The 18,888-nt window shown below is 40.1% G+C and overlaps 1 protein-coding gene across 1 annotated transcript in view; it reads right to left on the reverse strand.

Moving 5' to 3' along the window:
* The window catches only part of Man2a1 (mannosidase alpha class 2A member 1), a 157,551-nt gene that overhangs the window by 59,648 nt on the left and 79,015 nt on the right, over window positions 1-18,888 (reverse strand). The window contains exons 11-12 of the mRNA XM_021185720.3: window positions 16,433-16,547; window positions 14,810-14,880 (exon numbers count right to left, since the gene is read on the reverse strand). Of these exons, the coding sequence (XP_021041379.2) occupies window positions 14,810-14,880; window positions 16,433-16,547 (186 nt within the window). The remainder of the gene's footprint in view (window positions 1-14,809; window positions 14,881-16,432; window positions 16,548-18,888) is intronic.

Genomic DNA, 18,888 nt, shown 5'->3' on the forward strand with positions numbered 1-18,888 from the left:
TTCTGTGCTGCTCAACAAAAAGAGTGAAGCCTGTGTACAGACACACGGAAACAGACAGACAGACAGACAGACAGACACACCCCCCACACACACACACACACACTACTCACAGACAGAGACACCCCCTACAGAACAGACACAGACAGGACTGACAGACACAGGGACAGACTGACAGATTCACAGGACAGCCTTCAGAATGGCACAGATTCAGTCTCACGCTGAAGTCAGATGACAGAGGAATCTAGGAGCAGGAAGCCTGGAATTTAATCTGGATTTGCACTTTGGGTAAATCCTCCAAGAGGAAGACGATTTAGTTTACAGACAAGTTTTGCATAGTCAAATAACATGTGTAACTTTTTTCTAATATTTTACCATTCCCATTTCCAAGGTTTAGTCACTAACTTAGTAAACATTTCCTATTTCCTAAGTAGACCTTACCTAGTTAACTGTTCATAGTTCCTTTAACTTAAATACATCATCTTTTTCCTCTCTAAGGAATTTTAAAGAAAAACTTGATCAAATTGTAAGTTAAAACCTCAGAATTTACTACTTTCATATTGTTCTTTTATTATAAAATGCTATTATGGTAATGTAAGATTGTTACGTTTCTGTAACATTCTGCAAAGGCTGGGATTTGATCAGCCCCTTCTCACTGACGGAGGCCTTATACCTTGCAAGGTGTTTGTTCCCGTCACCACACAGCACCGAGAGGCAAACCCTGTCCACTAGAAGTCAGCTCATCTCCACACCTGATATTTGGCTGGACTCATTCCCTCCAGTGCACTTCATAGATAAAATGGCCTGGCACACACTGCAGGACCACTTTCCTCATTGACTACTGGTGACAATAATGAAACAGCTTCCTTGTCAAGGCTTTCAGAGAGTCTCTTCAGAGGGGCATCACGACTGTGGTGCTCCACGGAGGAGGGATGTCAAAGAAAGCTTCCACATGATGTTAACAACTAAGCTGTGTTCTAAAAGACATGGGGCCAATGTGGCCAAGCTAGATGGGAAGGGTTTCAGGTGGCGGTGGTCTAGTTTTGTTTCTGAGCAGCAAGGACCCAGAGGTAATTGAAAGGCTTCTCTGCAGACAAAATAAGCCAATTTGAGCCAAATTAAAAGGCAAGATTTTGGGGGTCAGTTCTTAGGTGAATTCACTGATCTCATAGGAGGAGGTCAGAGAATTGCCTTACAGACATGGAGGTGTGTGTGTGTGTGTGTGTGTGTGTGTGTGTGTATGTGTGTGTGTGACACAGGAAGAAAGAAATGCAGAGAGGCAAACAGGGTGGGGGAATTCAAAGTGCTACCGGAGGTGAGGAAGCCCAGTCTCTGGGCTGGAAAATTCAGGGTAAAGGACTGGGTATGTCAGCCATACCCTGTAATAGGTAGGGACTGAGGGATGCTGGGAGAACCCAGAGGCCAGGTCCACTTTGATACATTAAATAGGCACCTTAGCCATTTCTCCTATAACAATATAGCATCTCTGAAAATTAACAGTTACTAAGAGCATGCAGCAGATAGGGCAGGCTAGATTGGAAAGCAATTCTAGAAAGTGCAGACATAAGTCATGCCAAATACTCTACAGTTTATACTTAGGGCAATGGAAAAATATAGGTTTTGAACTCAGGCATTAGCATACAATTATACTTGCTAGTTACGTGTTAAGACTTATGCTACTATGTTCATACATAGCATTTCATCTTGACCATTCAACAATATGTTTCAGTCACCCAGATAGTAGCAGCGGAGTAATGACATTCAATGTAGAGAGGAAGAGTTCAGTGACAAGACTGAGACCTGTTTAGAGGTCTCAGAGCTACTGTGCATCTGCAGACAAGCTGAAACTGAAAGGCTGGGCGTAGTGAAGACCTTTATGGTAGAAATCAATAAACATCTGAACGAAAGGAACCACTCATCAACACTGTAATAGATGGTTACTCTGAACTTCAAAGAGCGTGGAACCACAGAACATGTTCAAATGGGAAAAAGGAGTACTGTTTCAACATGTCGAGACGCACGTGTTACTTACTGTATCACACTCCAATCACCTAACGGCTGTGTGTGTGCATGTATGCATATGTGTATGTGTGCACATGGGAGCATATGCAGGTGTGTGTGTGTGTGTGTGTGTGTGTGTGTGCAAGACTCAAAGTTTTCCCAGCAGAGAAGTCAACAGTGAGCTGTGACATAAATGAAAGCAATTACACAGGGCACATTGCTCTGCCACCGGCGTCACTCTGCCAACTTCCTGAGGCAAAACCATCTCTGAAGGAACTGTACATGCTTCAGAAGGACGACCTGAAGCTGCGGGCAGACCTATGGCACAGTAAGTAAACTTGCTCAATTCTTTAAAAGTTCTATGAAAAGCGTATATAGACATCTACCCCCACCCCCAGTTTGGCAACAAAATAAATATACATTAATTCTTTTTCACTTCTCACTTTATTTCCAATGCCCTTTCAATTTATTTATGTAATTTAATTTATACATATACATTTTTTTCTTTGAGAAGTGCACACATACACACAGTATTTTTCAACTACGTATCCCTTCTCTTCCCTGACTCTTCCCAGATACAGAGGCTACCCATATATAATTATAAGTATGGGGCCTTCCACTACAGCATGGCCAACCTACCAGGGACAGACCATTAACACCAAGGAAACTAACTCTCCTTTCTCAAACAGCCATTAACTGAGTTGACAATCAAGAACTATCCTAAAATTAATTGTTAAAAGTGGAAGGGCATGTTTCATGTTGTGATATGTGAAAGTAACTTTTTATTGCCTTCCAGTGAGAACTGTAACTTTGAGGGGCTGCTGACAGAGCTTAATGACAAGGGTTGTCTAATATGCACGAGGCCCTAGGTTTAATCTGCATCATAGAGAAGAGGGGGAGGGAGGGAAGGAAGGTGGAGGAGAACATAGTAGAAAGAAGGGGACAGAGGGGAGAGGAGGGAGGGAGAGGCAGTCCATCTTATATAAAACACTTTCTCACACAGCAGCAAAGCTGGTTCTCTGCTTCTTCGGTATTATCTCTTCACAGTTAATTGAGTTGAATTATAAAAGTATTTAAAGAGAATTATTTTTTAGTACAAACATCTTTTTTAAAGGAAAAAAATCCTTCATTTTACACATACACACACTCACACTCACTGTATTCTGAAGTGTGTTTACTAAGGATCTATACATACAAGCCTACATTGGAGATCAAGGACATTCCTCCTCATTGCTCCACACCCTCCCCTTTCACTATGCTCCTGCTCCTGTTAGTCCCCTTTGTTTAATTTGCTTCTGTCTACTTTCATGTCAAATGTCATACACTTCACATATCTATACAATATCTAGGAACCATACATCAAAGCCCATTTGTCTTTTTGAGTCTGGTTTAATTTCCTTAGCATGATTATCTCCAGTCTTGGACACAACACAATTTCATTTTTTATGGCTGAAAAAAAAATTCATTGTGCACATATACATCACACTTTATCTACTCCTCTGCTGATGGACACCTGTTTTTTCCCTAATTTAGCTACTGTATAAGATGCTGCAGTAAACAGTGATGTACTAGTGATATGGCATGTTGTCTCTGAATTCTGAAGGTAAACACTCAGGAATGGTATAACTGGATCATACAAATCATATGTGTTTTAGTTATTAGAGGAACTGCCATACTTCTTTCTACAATGGCTAAAATAATTTTCCTTCCCAGCAACAGTGTTTAAGGGTTTCCCATTTGTTCACATTCTTGTCTTCATTTATTATTTGTCTTGTTCAGGCCACTGTCATTCTGACTAGAGAGAGATCAAATCTCACTGTACTAAGCAGCCTTTTTCCCCTGGTGAGATTGGATTTCTTTCTTTCATAAGATTATCGGTTATTTGTCTCTCATCTTTTGGGAACTCTGTTCATTTTGTTAGGCTTGTTTGGTTGCTTGCCTAGTTTGTTTGTTTGAATTCTCTGTGTAGATGCTAATCCTCTGTCATGTGTACAGCTACCAAAGACTTTCTTCCATTCTCTAGATTCTACAGAAACTTTAATATCATGGGGTTCCAACTTGTCAGCTGTTAGCATTCTTTCCTAAACAACTGAAGTTCTGCTGAGAAAGTCTTTGCCTATGTTCGCATCTTTAAGTATGCTCTCTATTTTTACCTCCAACAATTCTGGAAACCAACTCTTACATTAACCTCTTTGATCCATGGCAAGTTGATAAAATTTTTGATATTTGACTTTTTAGTAAAATTAAAATGACTACATTAAGTTGTAGCTGAGTTTTGCAGATCAATTCATCCAAGTCCTCTCTTTGTCAACATTTCTGTTCAATGCTATATGTGTACAAGTGTGTTTGTTTGATGTCCTTCCATTTCAAAGCTGGATCTGACCTTTATGCTATAAAGTATCTCTTGGAGGGAACAAATTCATGGATACTAGTTTTCTGTTTGTTTGTTTGTTTGTTTGTTTGTTTAAATTCAATCTACTGATCTGTGACTTTCACTCAAAAACCATTAATATTCGGAATTATTGGAAAGTGTGTATTGATTACTGTTTATTGATTTGGGTTTGGTGTTTTCTTATTCCTTGTTTGCTTAGTTTAATAACTAGCATAGTTTCATCTTTCCTGTAGCCTCATGAAAGTGATTACCTTTCTCTTCAGTAGGAAGAATTTAAGTATATTTGCAGAGATGACTCAATAATCACGAATTCCTTCAGTCTGTTCTTTCTGTGGAATTTCTATTTTCCATGCCATCTTGATGTTAGTTTTGCTGGGTATAACAGCTTGGGATGGGAGTTACTCTTCTCTCAGAGATGGAAATACATCACTCCAAGTTCTCCTTGCTTTTTTAAAGTTTCTGTTGAGAAAGTTGATGTCTTGAAACCGTCAATACACTCTTTGTTGTGTGTATTTAATGTTTTAATTCTAAGATGGAATGGGAAGATTCCTTTTCACATTGTTTGGTATTCTAGATGCCTCCTGTACCTAGACGGACATTTCTTTGAGAAAGTTTCTGCTATGAGTTTTGACATGTTTTCTACAGTGTTAACATAAGATTCTTTCTTCCTCCTAGGACCATAATGCACAGATTTGGCTTTTCGATACCACCCCACAGATCTCATATGTTCTGTTCGTACTTTATACATTTGTCTGTCATTGCCTGAATGCTCTGATGCATCAGCCTTGTCTTCAAGCTCTGATTTTGTTTTCCCCTTGCTTATTCTGTTAAAGGCTTTATGCTGAGTTTTTCTTTTTTCGTTCTTAGTATTTCTGTTGGTTTCCCTACACTATTTCCATCTCTTTATTGAATTTCAGTTTCGTCTTTTGTACTGATTTCTTTATTTCTTTCATTCAACTGTTTGTATTCTCTTGAAATTCATTCAGTTTACTTCTATCTTTTTTAAGTTTCTTTCAACATACTTATAATCATACTTTTGAGTTCTTTGTCTGGGATTGTAAGTTATTTGCTCTCAATGGAGACAGTACTGTAGGGGTATGTATTTGTTATGTGTGTGCATGTGTGTATGTGTGTGCGTGCATGTGTGAATGCTCTATGCAGATGTGAGTTTGGAAGCGCATATATCAGGATACATATGTGAAGGTCTGAGGAAAACATTCAAGAGATGTTCTTCACCTTCTATCTTGTTTTGAGGATGGGTCTCTCTCATACTATGGCCTCACATGTATTCCAGAGGATGTTCCTGCATTTGCTTTCCATCTCACCAAAGAAACATAGATTACAGATGCACAGAACTACATCTAGCTTTTCAAATGGCTTACAGAGACCGGAACTCAGGTCATCAGGCTTGTATAATGGGTGTGTTTACACTCTAAGGCATCTTCAGTGGTCCAGAATTAAGTTTCAGAAGCAGTCCTCTCACTTGGTATGAGACATTTCTTTTATTTTTGTGTTATAACCTGCATATCTGTGGTTACGTAGGTCATCTGTTGGATCTTTTTTTAATCATTCCATTCTTTCCGTGGAAGTGTTTTCAATGTTCAACAGAGACTAAGTTATTGTTATTTTTCTCTGCTGAACTGATGTTTATAATGTTGGGTTCAATCCACAGTAGTAACCTGAGAATAGAACACTATCTCATAAATAATCATTACCAAAAGGAAGGCTCACTATGAAAATTCAAGAGTAAAGCAGGACAGAAGTCCTGGTCAATACAGCTGGGTATTATACAGAGGCCAAACACATGTGATGTGAAAGAACTGATGGGGATAGAACCTGAGGATCACTTCTTGCCTGTTCATGCTTCCAGTCTTGACCATGACTCTTTCCCTGTCTCTCATATACATGACAAGCCTCTCAGCAGTTTTTGTGACATTCAGTCACAAATGCTGTCACAACTGTAGTTGGTCCTCTATAGTCCAGTTTCAAATGCTGGCTCCACCACTGAGCAGTCCTTCTTGACATCAGTAGATCCACTTGCTATCTATGCCTGTGACCATAAAAGGTTCTGGCTTGGGCTAGATTCTAATAAAATAAAATCCTTGTAGTTTAAAGGAATTCCACTGGTCACATTTCATATCATGGTCCCATAACACTTGCTCCAGTTCCCTACTCCCTCCAAATGAAGCTCTTGCCAGCAACCAAAATGTGTGCTCACCTGGCTCTTTTAAAAATGGCATCTCTGCTTCTCCCAATGAGTGCCAAGGAGAGGGTTTTCTTAGCATCTTCTCCATCTGCCACATGCTACTTTTCACGCCTTTCTCCAGCCCACTCTCTTTCTCCCCCTCTTTAAAATGTCTCCTTCTTATAGCCAACTGGATTTTCCATCTCTATTATGTTGTAGCTTTAATCACTGGCCAGCTCTTGGGAGGGGAGAGCTCTCTAAACTACACCACTCCCTCGATAATGGACTCTGGATTTCTTCTCTGTTCTTCCTTGTAAAGTTTTCTGTTTTGCTTTGCTAGAAAACCAGACAAGAGTTTCTTTTTTTGGGTTTCATCTCACCTCTCTGAGAGCTGTCATTTGACTTACTAGCTTCCAAGAGCTGTCCATCAGTCTCCTATCTGCGATCACTACCTGTTGTTGTGTCCTTTTTCCCAATAGGAGATCAGGACTTTGGCTTGGAATCCTGCCCTCCATGCCTACCCTCTTCCTGCTCTGTACATCTCTCGATGTTCTTTCATGTCACTTGCAGTTTAGAATCCCCACTGAACATCCAGTCACTATCCCCCTAACAGTCTTCACTTTATCACTCCCCCTTTTTGATACTGCCTAGCCATTTAGGTTTTTTTTTTTTTTTTGGTTTTTCTTGTCGCCTCTATTTTAATTTTCTAGCTTCTAATTTCTTTCTTTTGTTAATTCTGTGTAATATTTGAGACTAAGCCCAGGACTTAAACATACTACACAAATCACTCTGCTACTGAGCTACATCTCCAATCAACTTTTTCCTTTTTAGCTTTGTATTTCACTATGCATATCTTCGAGGTCAATGCTCAGGTTTCACAACGTCTAGGTACCTACTTCCTCTCTTTAAAGTTCTCAAAAATAAATCTTTTAAGAGGTAATTTGTTTCATGTTTTCTTGTTCCCTACTTCCAGTCATTGCATAATTTTCTGAGTTTTCCACAGTTTTTTTCTCTTCACTTATCCTCAAGGCAGTAGACCTCCACCCACCCAGAATCTATACCTGCTTAGGCTCCCTTCATCTTTTCTGTCTTAATATTAGTTGAAGTCCTTCAAAGATGGGGTTAATCTGACAAGTATTTTTGAATGTGTCAGGCATCTGCCAGGGAATTTACTGCTAGAGCAAACTACTTTCTGTACCCACAGAAATAATATTTTAGCAAGGAAAATGTATAGCAGGAAATGGAAGGAAGGAAGAAAGGAAGGAAGGAGAGAGAGAGGGAGAGGGGAGGGAGGGAGGGAGGAAGGGAGGGAGGGAGGGAGGGAGGGAGGGAGGGAGGGAGGAAGGGGAGGGGGAAGGACTAAATCATTTATATAAAGAATATGAAGAATATAAAGAAGACAGAAAGGAGTACCAGAAAGCTCACAGGCAGATCCAGCCAACAGCAAGTGGCCAGAAGGTTAGCATCCAAGATGGCAGTGCCTGATTGATATTCAGTCTTCCACCTCAGCACAGGGGCTCTGAACAAATGGAGAGCTTCTCTCTTCAGCACCAAACATCACATCTGGCCTATGCTGCCAACAACAGCAATTTCCTAGAGCAAACACTTCCCTCAATCATTGATCTAACATCAGTCTCATCGTGTTTCTAACTCATTTATGTCTCACAGATTCAGTTTTCCAATTCATTACAAAATACACTCAGTGAAAGCATTGTGATCAATATGACCAAGGCTGGCACCAGATCTGTCAAATCAAAGAGGTAAAGTCGACCTGTAAGTGTAAGCAGTGAATCCTTAGATAATTACTCTTAGCATTTTACTTTAGCATAAAACACATGAATGTATATCATATTCTAAACTACTGATGTTAGAGCAAAGCCTTTGCTTTGATAATGAGAGTACCAATTGAAGTTTTATGTATTACTTTCTACATAGCCAAATATATAAAACCAAGTATTAAGCTTGGGTTTCCTATAGTGCACTAAGAACTTAGATACTGAGCAATCTGATGATAGATTGTATCTATCTTTTTAGGATTCTTCCCATATCTTATTCAGCCATTTGGCCAATGTTCCTCAGTGACTCTGTTTCATGGACTCGTTCCAAAACAGACAACTTAATATAAAAGAAGCTCTTTTCTATAATTTATTAGTTTCATAAAAATTAATTAAATCATAAAAAAATAACAACTCAAAGCTCAGTGGAAAGAAATACACTGGACTTCCAAGCACTGCAGACCCAGACAAGGACTGGAAAGTACCATGAAGTAGAGACTGCTCAATAAAGGCTTTAGGCAAGGATGAAAGGGGTGCATCTACTTCTTAAGTGCCTCAAGAAAGCAGCACCTTCCCGTATAAAAGCAGTCTACTCTTCTAAAGACAAGGTACCAAGTTTTCAAAGCTATTGGGGTAAAAGTTCAGAAACAGGAAAAGGTTTAATCTCATACTTGTATCTAGTGACTCACACCTTGTATTCACTTCCAGCTGCTGGGTGGGCAGGTTTTCTGTCCAGTTCCACCAGTGTGTGCAGCACAGACTGTGGGGATGGGGTCACTGCCAGTGCTCCCAAGATCTTTTTTTTTTGTTTTCATGAACACTAACAGAATTTTCAAAAGAGGAAAGTCAAATGGCTGAGAAACAACTTAAAGGAATGGTCATGATCCTTAGCCACCAGGGAAATGCAAATCAAAAGGACTCTGAGATTTTATCTTACACCTGTCAGAATTGGCCAGGTCAAAAACACAAGTGACAGCTCATGCCGGCGAGGATAGGGAATTACAGAAAACACTCCTCTGATGTTAGTGGGAATGCAGACTTGTCCAAGCACTATAGAAATCAGTAAGGAGCTTCCTCCAGAAGCTAGGAATCGATCTGCCTCAAGATCCAGCTATACTACTCTTGAACATGTACCCAAAGGATGCTTTATCCTACCCCAGAAACACTGCTGCTCTATTCACAACAGACAGGAACTGAAAACAGCCTAGATATCCCTCAACTCAACAAAGGAAATAGAAGATGGGGTACACTTTTAGAATGGAATATTACTCAGCTGTTAAGAAAATGAAAGTTTCAGTAAATGAATGGAACCAGGAAAAAAAAAATCACGCTGAGTGAGATAACCCAAACCCAGAAAGACAAATATAATGCATATATTTGTTTATATGTGGATATTAGCTATTAGATCAATGATAACCAAGCCACAATCCATAAAACCACAGAAGTTAGGAACAGATTATGGGGTGAGGGGATAGATGGATCTCCCTAGAAAAGAGAAATAAAACAGATGGTTATGGGTGGATGGGAGGATCAAGAGGGGATGGCAAAGGAAGAAGAGAATAAGGAAGGAAATCAAGGAGAGACAACTAAAATTAAGAGCCATATGAAGAGTAGTATGGAAACCTAACACAATAGAAGCTTCCTGAAATATATACATGAAATATCGCTATGAAGGCGATCTAGACGAAATCACAAAATAATTGGGAAAACAAAGCCATAACTGGCCATCTCTTGTCACCCAATGAGGCTTCCACAACAGCATTAGGTTATATCTAATTGTCTGCTTGTCCAAAAGGGTCCCATGGGAAATCCTCAAACAACCAGGCTGTTGCCAACACTACAGGTTGTTCTCCACAAACTTGATAGCAAGGCCCCTTGCCAAAAACAATGCCTATACAACTTACTGAACATGGAGAAGAAACAAACTACTCTATGGGAAGGCTGCAATCCCATCTGAAATCCAGAAAACACTCCTCTGGATTGCCAACAGAAGATTAATTCAATGGCACCATCTTTGCAGGTTCCGTGTCTCAAAGTGTCAGTCAGGGCTCTTCCTTTCTTATTTATTTATTTATTTTTAATTTTATCTGATTGTTTTTAATTTTTATTTTATATATTTTTCTTTTATTTTTACCCTAAAAGTCCCTGTTGTATATTTTATCACTTCTAGTTCAGAGGTTTCAATGGGATTCCTGAGTGTGCAAATGACTGGGTCTCCCTCGAGCATTATCAGATGGCTTCCTCTGGTAGCTGATGGGAACCATGACTGCATTCCCATCAACATCAGATGAGTGTTTCCTTTAACTCCACATCCTCCCCTATACATGAACAAAGTATAGAGAGTGAAAGGCTTTGAGGTTCTCAGTCCTGAATGGGATTTCTTCATCAAATCTCTTTCCTCAGGGATCAGGGATCTATGTGGCAAGAGGAGGCATAGTGTCTCTAACAGACAGAGGGGCTGGAAGACATCAAGGAAAGAGGCCTTCCACCCACGACACATGAACTCAAAGTCTGGCAGAGTGCACATGCCCTGTAACAGGTTCAAGCCAAATAGCTTCTGGCATGGAGAGGGGAGATGCTAACACAACCTCCACCCCTAAGCAAGGAGCTATCTGCAACTGATGCTACTTCCAAAGGAAAAATTAGTCTTCTCCAGTGGAGTCTCGGTGTGTACATTACTACACCTCAGGGCCGGCCCATGCCCAGGACAAGTTGGCCAACACAGCATAAGCTCAATGGTATTTTGTAAAACTACTTGCTTTGTTTGGGTAGACCTAAGACTCCTTCACGCACTCCCTCTTAGAACTAGCCACTCTGGAGAAGACATGTGTAAATGACTGACCCCAAATAAACCCTTACCCACAGACAGCTGCCATTTCCAGCCATGTGAGCAAGACTGCCAAGACATTCGGTCCTGCCAGGCTTGGTCTCAATCTCTGCCCTAAGTGGAAACTGGCCAGCAGTTCTCCAGAACCCTGAGGTATAATAAGTTGTATTCAACATGACACAATTGAGATGACTTTTGTTTTCCCGTTGTTTTTAAGGAAACAGATTGCTAAATCGTGACTATTTGTCTTACTTCCCACAATAGGTAATAAATTTCCTGGAGAATGTTATGAGGAATGTTTTGAGAGCACTGTTTTTAAGTAGATGCCACTAGTACTTGCAGTTAATAAATTATGTCTATAAAAGACTGAAGACAAAAGAGCTAGAAGACTACAGTCACTCAAGACAGCAAAAAAAGGCAGCTAAGGACCAGAGAGCCAGATGTCAGGGAGAAGGGGTAAAGTTAGAAGACTACATTCACAAAGTACTGGAAATGAACAAAGGTGGGGTCAAAATGAATTCTGGGGCCAGTATACAGAATAAAGGAAAGCACTTGTGTAGAAAACCAGAGGATGTTACTTGAGACTGTGGGAGGTGGCCAGGAAGGGTCGTCCAACCAGCAAAGGGCCAGGACAATATGCATGGTGCGCTTTCGATCTCTCGCTCTCTTTCTCCACCCTCCCTCTCTCAAGTAAAAAAGTGAAAAGGGAAGGAATAGGAGAAAAGAAAAATATGGGATAAGAGGATTATTTGCCAATCAATGTCTTACTAAAAAGTAAAACCACTGTCAGGTAAATCTGTAATGGTAGTTTAAATAAATTTATCTCAAGCTAAAACCATGTGCCATGGTTTGAATGTTCTTATATTAACTAAGTAAACAGTGTGGAATGCTGAGAACCTGAAGATCTGTTTGGGCAATCAGGGCTTTGCCATCATGAGTGGACTGCCTAGTATTAGAGGTTCACTATTGGAAAGCAGTTTCTGATAAAATGTTGCATTCACCACCTCAACCACTTGCTAATCTACCATGGGATGACTGACTTAGCAGGACAGGATGATTCAGCACAATTCCATCCTAAGACACAGCAAATCTGCCTTAGACTTTCAAACCTCCAGACCATGAACCATTTAGATTTATGGTCATTAAAATTCAGTCTAGTTTTCTGTTGCAACATCACAAATGAAGTAAAACGAAGCATTTACTTGAAATTTTTCCATTCTTGGGTTTATGAAGTTATTATTACATGACTTTGATTCTTAGTGCTGTTTCAGAAAATCCACCTTATAGAAAAGCTGCCTTTATAAATGGTCATGCAACAGTGCATGGCCTTCTGGCCTGCATAATGATGAGGTTAACTCTTGTTTTTCCTGAATAGATGAAATTCAGTCTTCAAGTCACCTGACTTACCCCGCACACCCTGCACTAATGTCCTTGGAGACACTACAGTCAGTTTCTTAGAAAATAGAGTATAGGAGAAACAGAAAGAAAAAAATCTTTCTGAACTCAAACATTCCTTGGGACAATTTATTCAAGGTTCCTACATGGTAATTCTTATGTATTTGCTGCTATACAATAGCTATGGATTCCAACTCACCAAGCCTTGGGAATTAACCATGCACACAGCAGGTTACTGATGTCACTGAAGTAAATTATGTTAGGTCACAGTCACAATTAATAACATGATCAACAACATGATCAACTTCATTTGCATGCATTATTTAAATTTATATAAGAACTCTTTCTACTGCTTCCGCATGATCAACTCTCTAAGGACTCTTTTTAGAATTTATTTCCTAGTGGCCCACATAATATTAATACTACATATAACAGTTTACCTGTACCAAATGAATATGAATACACACACACACACATATATGTGTGTGTCATCTTCCCCACTGTAAATGTTTTGTTTATTTACATTAAAAATCTGCTAAGTTCAAGAACATTTTAGAAGATTTACAAAGAATACAAAAAACTCAGTACCTCAAGTCTAACACTTTCTATTTAGAGACTCAGAATAGCTATCACCTCACAGGAGCAGAGAAGGGAAACTGTCAAGTCCTTCTATCTAAAGGCCACTGACATTCTTTTAGTTCTTTGGCAATTTTACTAGTATATCAACAACTAAGGTAATTTGTAGATACCAAGTAAAATCCAAATTTTAAAACAACAACGAGAAAGTAGGTGTGGTCATGAGGTTCTCACATACGAAACAGACAGAAACAGAAGCCAACAATGGAGTTACAGACACAGCGACGGCGACCTATGGCGGGAAGTCTATGAAGCGAAACCATGGGTGAAAACATTGACTACATAGGAGTTGGCAAGGGCATCTTTTACCAGAGCCTTAAAAATTCCGTCTGTGCTGATATGTGAGTGAATGCCAGTCTCCTTCTCTGGAAGAGCTGTGCATTGTGTTTCTCCCTCTGACCTGCTGAGACACTAGCCTGCCTCCACCCATCACAGCATGTACCCAGAAAGGGCAGCAAGGACCTGCCACAGTCCCCTGGGGAAGGACTCAGGATCCTTAGGGCCAGCAAAACCAAAGATCCTCCCAGGTCAAAACAGCAAATAGGCAAAAGGTTACTGTGATGATCCCTGAAGCCAAAGGGCTTACTATTATGTGATGATTAAAAAGCAGACATCTAGCCTCAGACGCATTCAAGAATTATTTCTTTTAAAACAAAGAAAACATTTCATAGTTGATGTTTCTCCTATTCCACTATGCAGTAACATATTTAGTGACCTTAGGGGAGATTCTAAGCATCCACGTAGCTAAAGAAGCCCCATTTCTTGTTCTCAGGTATGAGCTGGGCAAGGCTCTGCTGATGAAGCCGTTGAACACCATGGGCTTTGTGAGCGCTTCACCACAGCCTCAACCTCACATTCATCGTAATGGTGCTCTCTTCAATGGTGCTTCATTCATTTTTCATAATTTTAATAAATCATACTCAGCTAAAAGTCATAAATTGCCTTTAAAATTCCTTTTACCCTTCAATGTGTAAGAGTTAACAATACATAAAAATTAGGTCCTGGGCAGTAACTGTGTACTCTCATTCACTAAACACAGAAGCCTGGGAGGGCGCCAATGCAAACAGCTACTCTTCTTTAGAAGTCAGAGGCAGCCACCCTTAATCCTGGCTTTTGTTTAATAAACAACTTGACTGTTAGCTTCCCTGTCCACCAACAGAGCCGTGGCCTGATCAGCAGCATGGCAGTCAGCCTATGAAAGCATAAGAGAAGGACCCGTGGTCTGCAGTAATTAAATTCCTTCTTTAGAAGAATTCACATTGGGGATTAAGGAAAATCAAGAAACTTCATGAAAGGTTACTGCAGATATCTGACGACAGTCTCAGAAAGACAAGGAAATACTTGGGTCACAAGCTACACACTTTCTGTCACTTGACTTCCATTTATAAAATCATTACAAGCATAAACACAGGAAGCTCTTGTAGCAATTTCTTTCTGAACACAGAATATGACAGTCATGGAAGAAAGCCTATTTCTTCAGAAAAAAATTTAATTGATTAGTAATTGATTTAATGAAAAGCTTCCTTGAAGTACAGGCTGGGTAGAGGTCAGAAGCACAAAGACCAAAGGGCCAGGGAAGCGGGAAGGAGTCACACACTTACCTTGGCTCCTGTGCACTCAGTTGTATTATAATTTTTTGGGGCAGAGAATCTTGTGAACTTTGCTTCGTATCCTGTTAAAAGAAAAAGCATAGTGTTTTTCAAATTTTACTTTTTAAAACTAATCATCAAAATCAGCTAGCCAATGCTACCTTGCAAAATTTTTAAAAAAGAGCACACCAGAAGACAAAAATTCTCCTTCAAAGTGCATGGAGCATGCTAAGACTCAAGGCAAATAATCCTGATGTGTGTGTGTGTGTGTGTGTGTGAGAGAGAGAGAGACAGAGAGAGACAGAGAGAGACGAGACAGAGAGACAGAGAGAGAAACAAAAAGAGAACATCAGATTCAAGCACATCACGCATTACTGGGCAAGAGTTCACAATGGCACAATGAGTTGCTCCATTTTAGAACCAAATAAATCTGTGTGCTTGAGAACATCCTCCAACCTTTGTGTCCTCTATCTCCCATCCTTAGGAAATAGACATCCTCCTCTTGTGTTTTGTTTTTTTTTTTTCACTTTAAAATGAAAATTTGTAATCATGACTTGATTACAAGCATCCATCTAAGAGAATCGCGAAGCTGCATCGCTAATTCCAAATGTGTAATTTCGAATTGCATATAAAATTCCAAGTCCTCAAATTTATAAAAGATACTAATGATAACTAAGTTACAACTTTAACTCTCCGAGGCGTCAGGAGGACGTGTAGAGGGTGCTAATCAGCCTCCTTCTCGATGGAGCAGCATAGCCCTCCAGTGCACTTCCTGCTGTATTAGCTCTTCTGCTCACAACAGCACAAGCCAAGGCCGGTATTCCCTGCTATGGTACAGATAAATGATAATGAACTAGGAAAACTCTGTCAAGGCCCCCACAGCCGGGCTCTGGCAGAGGCTAATCTCCTAATTCTGTGGTTCTCAACTTGTGAGTCATGACCCATTTGGGCCAGCCTCTTTTATAGAAGTTTCCTAAGATCATTGGAAAATGCAGATATTTACATTATGATTCATAACAGTAGCAAAATTATATTTCTGTAGTAGCAATGAAAATTAATGTTATGGCTGGGGATCAACACAATGTGAGGAACTGTATTTAAGGGTCACAGCATCAGAAAGGTTGAGAACCACTGTTCTAAACTCTTTTATCTCTGCCCTATCATTGTCCACGTCTGAGCGCTGCCCACTATGCTCAGTGGACCCATCGCACCACCAAAAGGACCGGTAAAATCGTTTTAGCAAAAGCAGATTAGGGGCTTAACAAAATTCAAATATCAAGAGCTTTCTAATTAAAACCAAGCAGGGTAACTGATCACAGCACCCAGAGGCTTAACAATGAGATAAGTGTTCTAACGCTCATCTATTTTACCTGCTTTGAAATGAATTTACTGGGTCATATTTCACTGAGATTTCGGCAGAATGAATTGCATACAGAAATCAAATGCAAACGCACTTATAGGAAAGAGATGTTTGCATATGCAGGCAACTTATATAAAGGGATAAAGAGTTCTTTACTAATGGGGAGAACAATTCTTATACTGTAACATTCTCTTAATGGAGCTTCTTGTCTCTTTTTTTAATCCAAGAAGAAAAGAATCACATGGCTTTTACAACTGCAGAAGGGATCAACTAACCATCTCTAAGAAGGCTTTGGAAGGATCTGACTGGTACAGCTTTTTGTCCTTTAAAATGAGAAGAAATGCAGAATCTCCAATTATCTTCTCCAAATAATTTAATGACTGAAAGAGTCTGTAACGAAAAAAATATATTAGCTTGATAACTCAAAGATCTGCATATATTTTTATTTATAAGACAATGGACAAGCCACCAACATTTCCATCTTATGTTTACAAATACATAACGATTCTATAATGCACTTGCTCTCTGTTTTCTGCTGGACTAACTTACTGAAAGTGCTTGCAGTTCTTACAAACGTCACGCCAAATAAGAAATTCTACAGTGACTGCCCCAAAAGCTACAAAGGAATATGGACAAAGCCATGATTTACATCTTTAACCTAGGAAAAAATTGACTATTAATAGAATGGCAAAAGAAAATATGCTATTAACTCTGTGTTAGCAAGAATACCCTATCTGAGCCAGGCGTGGTAGTGCACACCTTTAATCCCAGCACTTGGGAGACAGAGGCAGGTGGATTTCTGAGTTCGAGGCAGGACAGCCAAGGCTATACAGAGAAACCCTGTCTCGAAAAAAAAAAAAAATACCCAATCTGTATGTAAGCCACTCCCCTAAGAATCAGCAGTGATGTCTGGTTTTTTTCATGTCATGTTTTTGTTCGAGACAATTACAAAAAGTTTTCAGAGATGGAGGTGATGGAACAGGCATCATCCTTGTTGCTTTCCCTGAGCACTGGCATTAGTAACTACTCATTTTACAATCTCCCTGGGAAAGGAGAGCCAAAAATCCTAGCTCTGGAGCAATCCCCAGGGGGAAAGACTTGGTGTAAATTCTCTATAATTTTCCAAACCCATGTTTATATAAGGCTTTATGGACCAAGCATCCTTAAACAAATACTCATGGAGAAATCTGCAAATAAACTGTGTCAACCATGTCAGTTATCGAACAGAATGCTTCTGTTACCAACCATCATTTTCTCTGGTACAGCAGCAAAAGAAGAAGAAGAGAGGAGGAGGAGGAGGAAGAAGAGGAAGGAGGGGGAGGGGGAGGAGGAGCAGGAGCAGGAGGAGGAGCAGGACCAGCAGCAGCAGCAGCAGCAGCTGGACCTAGGTATGATCTCAGCATGCAGGAGGCTGAATCAGTAAGAACGCAACAAATTTGATACCAGCCAGGACTGAGTTCACGCCTGAACTACACAGTGAGACTCTGCCTCAGAACAAACAAAAATCTCTCAACAAATTAGAAAACAATAACAACAACAACAAATGACAACTTCTTTTTGTAGAATGTAAGTCCTTAAGTGTACAGGATCAATATTATTAATCAAATAGATTTACATAGTAAATCCACAACATTAATAACAAAATCTTTTTAGTCCATACCATTATTCAGATAAATTTCTCAGCATAGACACATTTGTCCACAGTAATAGTGTTCTGGACAGACTAAAGACCAGACAACTGAAGGTAGTTAAGGAAAACAATGCTTTAACCGAAGCCTGTTTTTATTATCCACATAGCTATCTTTATCAGACAGCTGAACCTGTAGAATAGGAGTCATGTTCTACAACAGCTTAAGCCATACACGGATCACAGCATATTAAACAGTCCTAATTAACGCGAGGGAAAGGCCCTGACCAACGCTTGCATCTATCCCACGCACATGCAGCGTCCTAATGAGATGAGGCGTGAACCAGAGTCGAGCATTCCCCAAACAGCTCCTTGGGATATATAAAACTGTACTGTTCAAATGAAGCACAGACAGAAATTCAGGAAAGATGGGGCAGAACAGAATTTTAAATATTTAGACCTCTTCTCAAAGTGAGACTAACAATGCCTCCGGCATCCTGACATGAACTTATCACATTAAAGCAGAACAGGGTTCAGAGAGCAAGCACTCCGGAGTCACAGCTTGTTCATTTATGGTCATGCCTGTTGTTTAAACAGCTGGTTCCCTGCCTGTTAGTCAACAGGCTTACCTGTCCACTTGGCCCCTCCTGCTCCCGCTTCATCTAGCTTCCTCTCACTACTGCAACTACAACATGAGGATAACTGGAAGACTTAAGTCTTTATGTCACTAACTCTGCCCCTTCTCTATGAGCCCCAATATCTACATGTGAAGCTAAAAATCATCATCTGGTCCCAGCTTACGTCACCCCTTTTCATGCCATAATTAAAAGTAACCCTTAAATATCCCATGAAGAATTCTCTTTCTCCACGGTAAAGAGCCTATAGACTGAGTTCCAGGACAGCCATAGCTATACGGAGAAATCCTGTCTCAGTGGAAGGTGGGGTTGACAGACAGACAGAAAAAAAAGGCAAACATTTAGGCTACTGCTGAGAGCAGTTCTCAGACTCAGCCCAGGAGGGAGAGGAAGAAGCTGGAAGGGTCTGGCTTCCCTCCAGCACTGTGGAGTTGACACACTGCCTGGGTGATCTACAGACTTTAAAATA

Source organism: Mus caroli, unplaced genomic scaffold (assembly GCF_978045245.1).
Source record: "Mus caroli unplaced genomic scaffold, Mus_caroli_1 scaffold_18, whole genome shotgun sequence".
Lineage (NCBI taxonomy): Eukaryota > Metazoa > Chordata > Mammalia > Rodentia > Muridae > Mus > Mus caroli.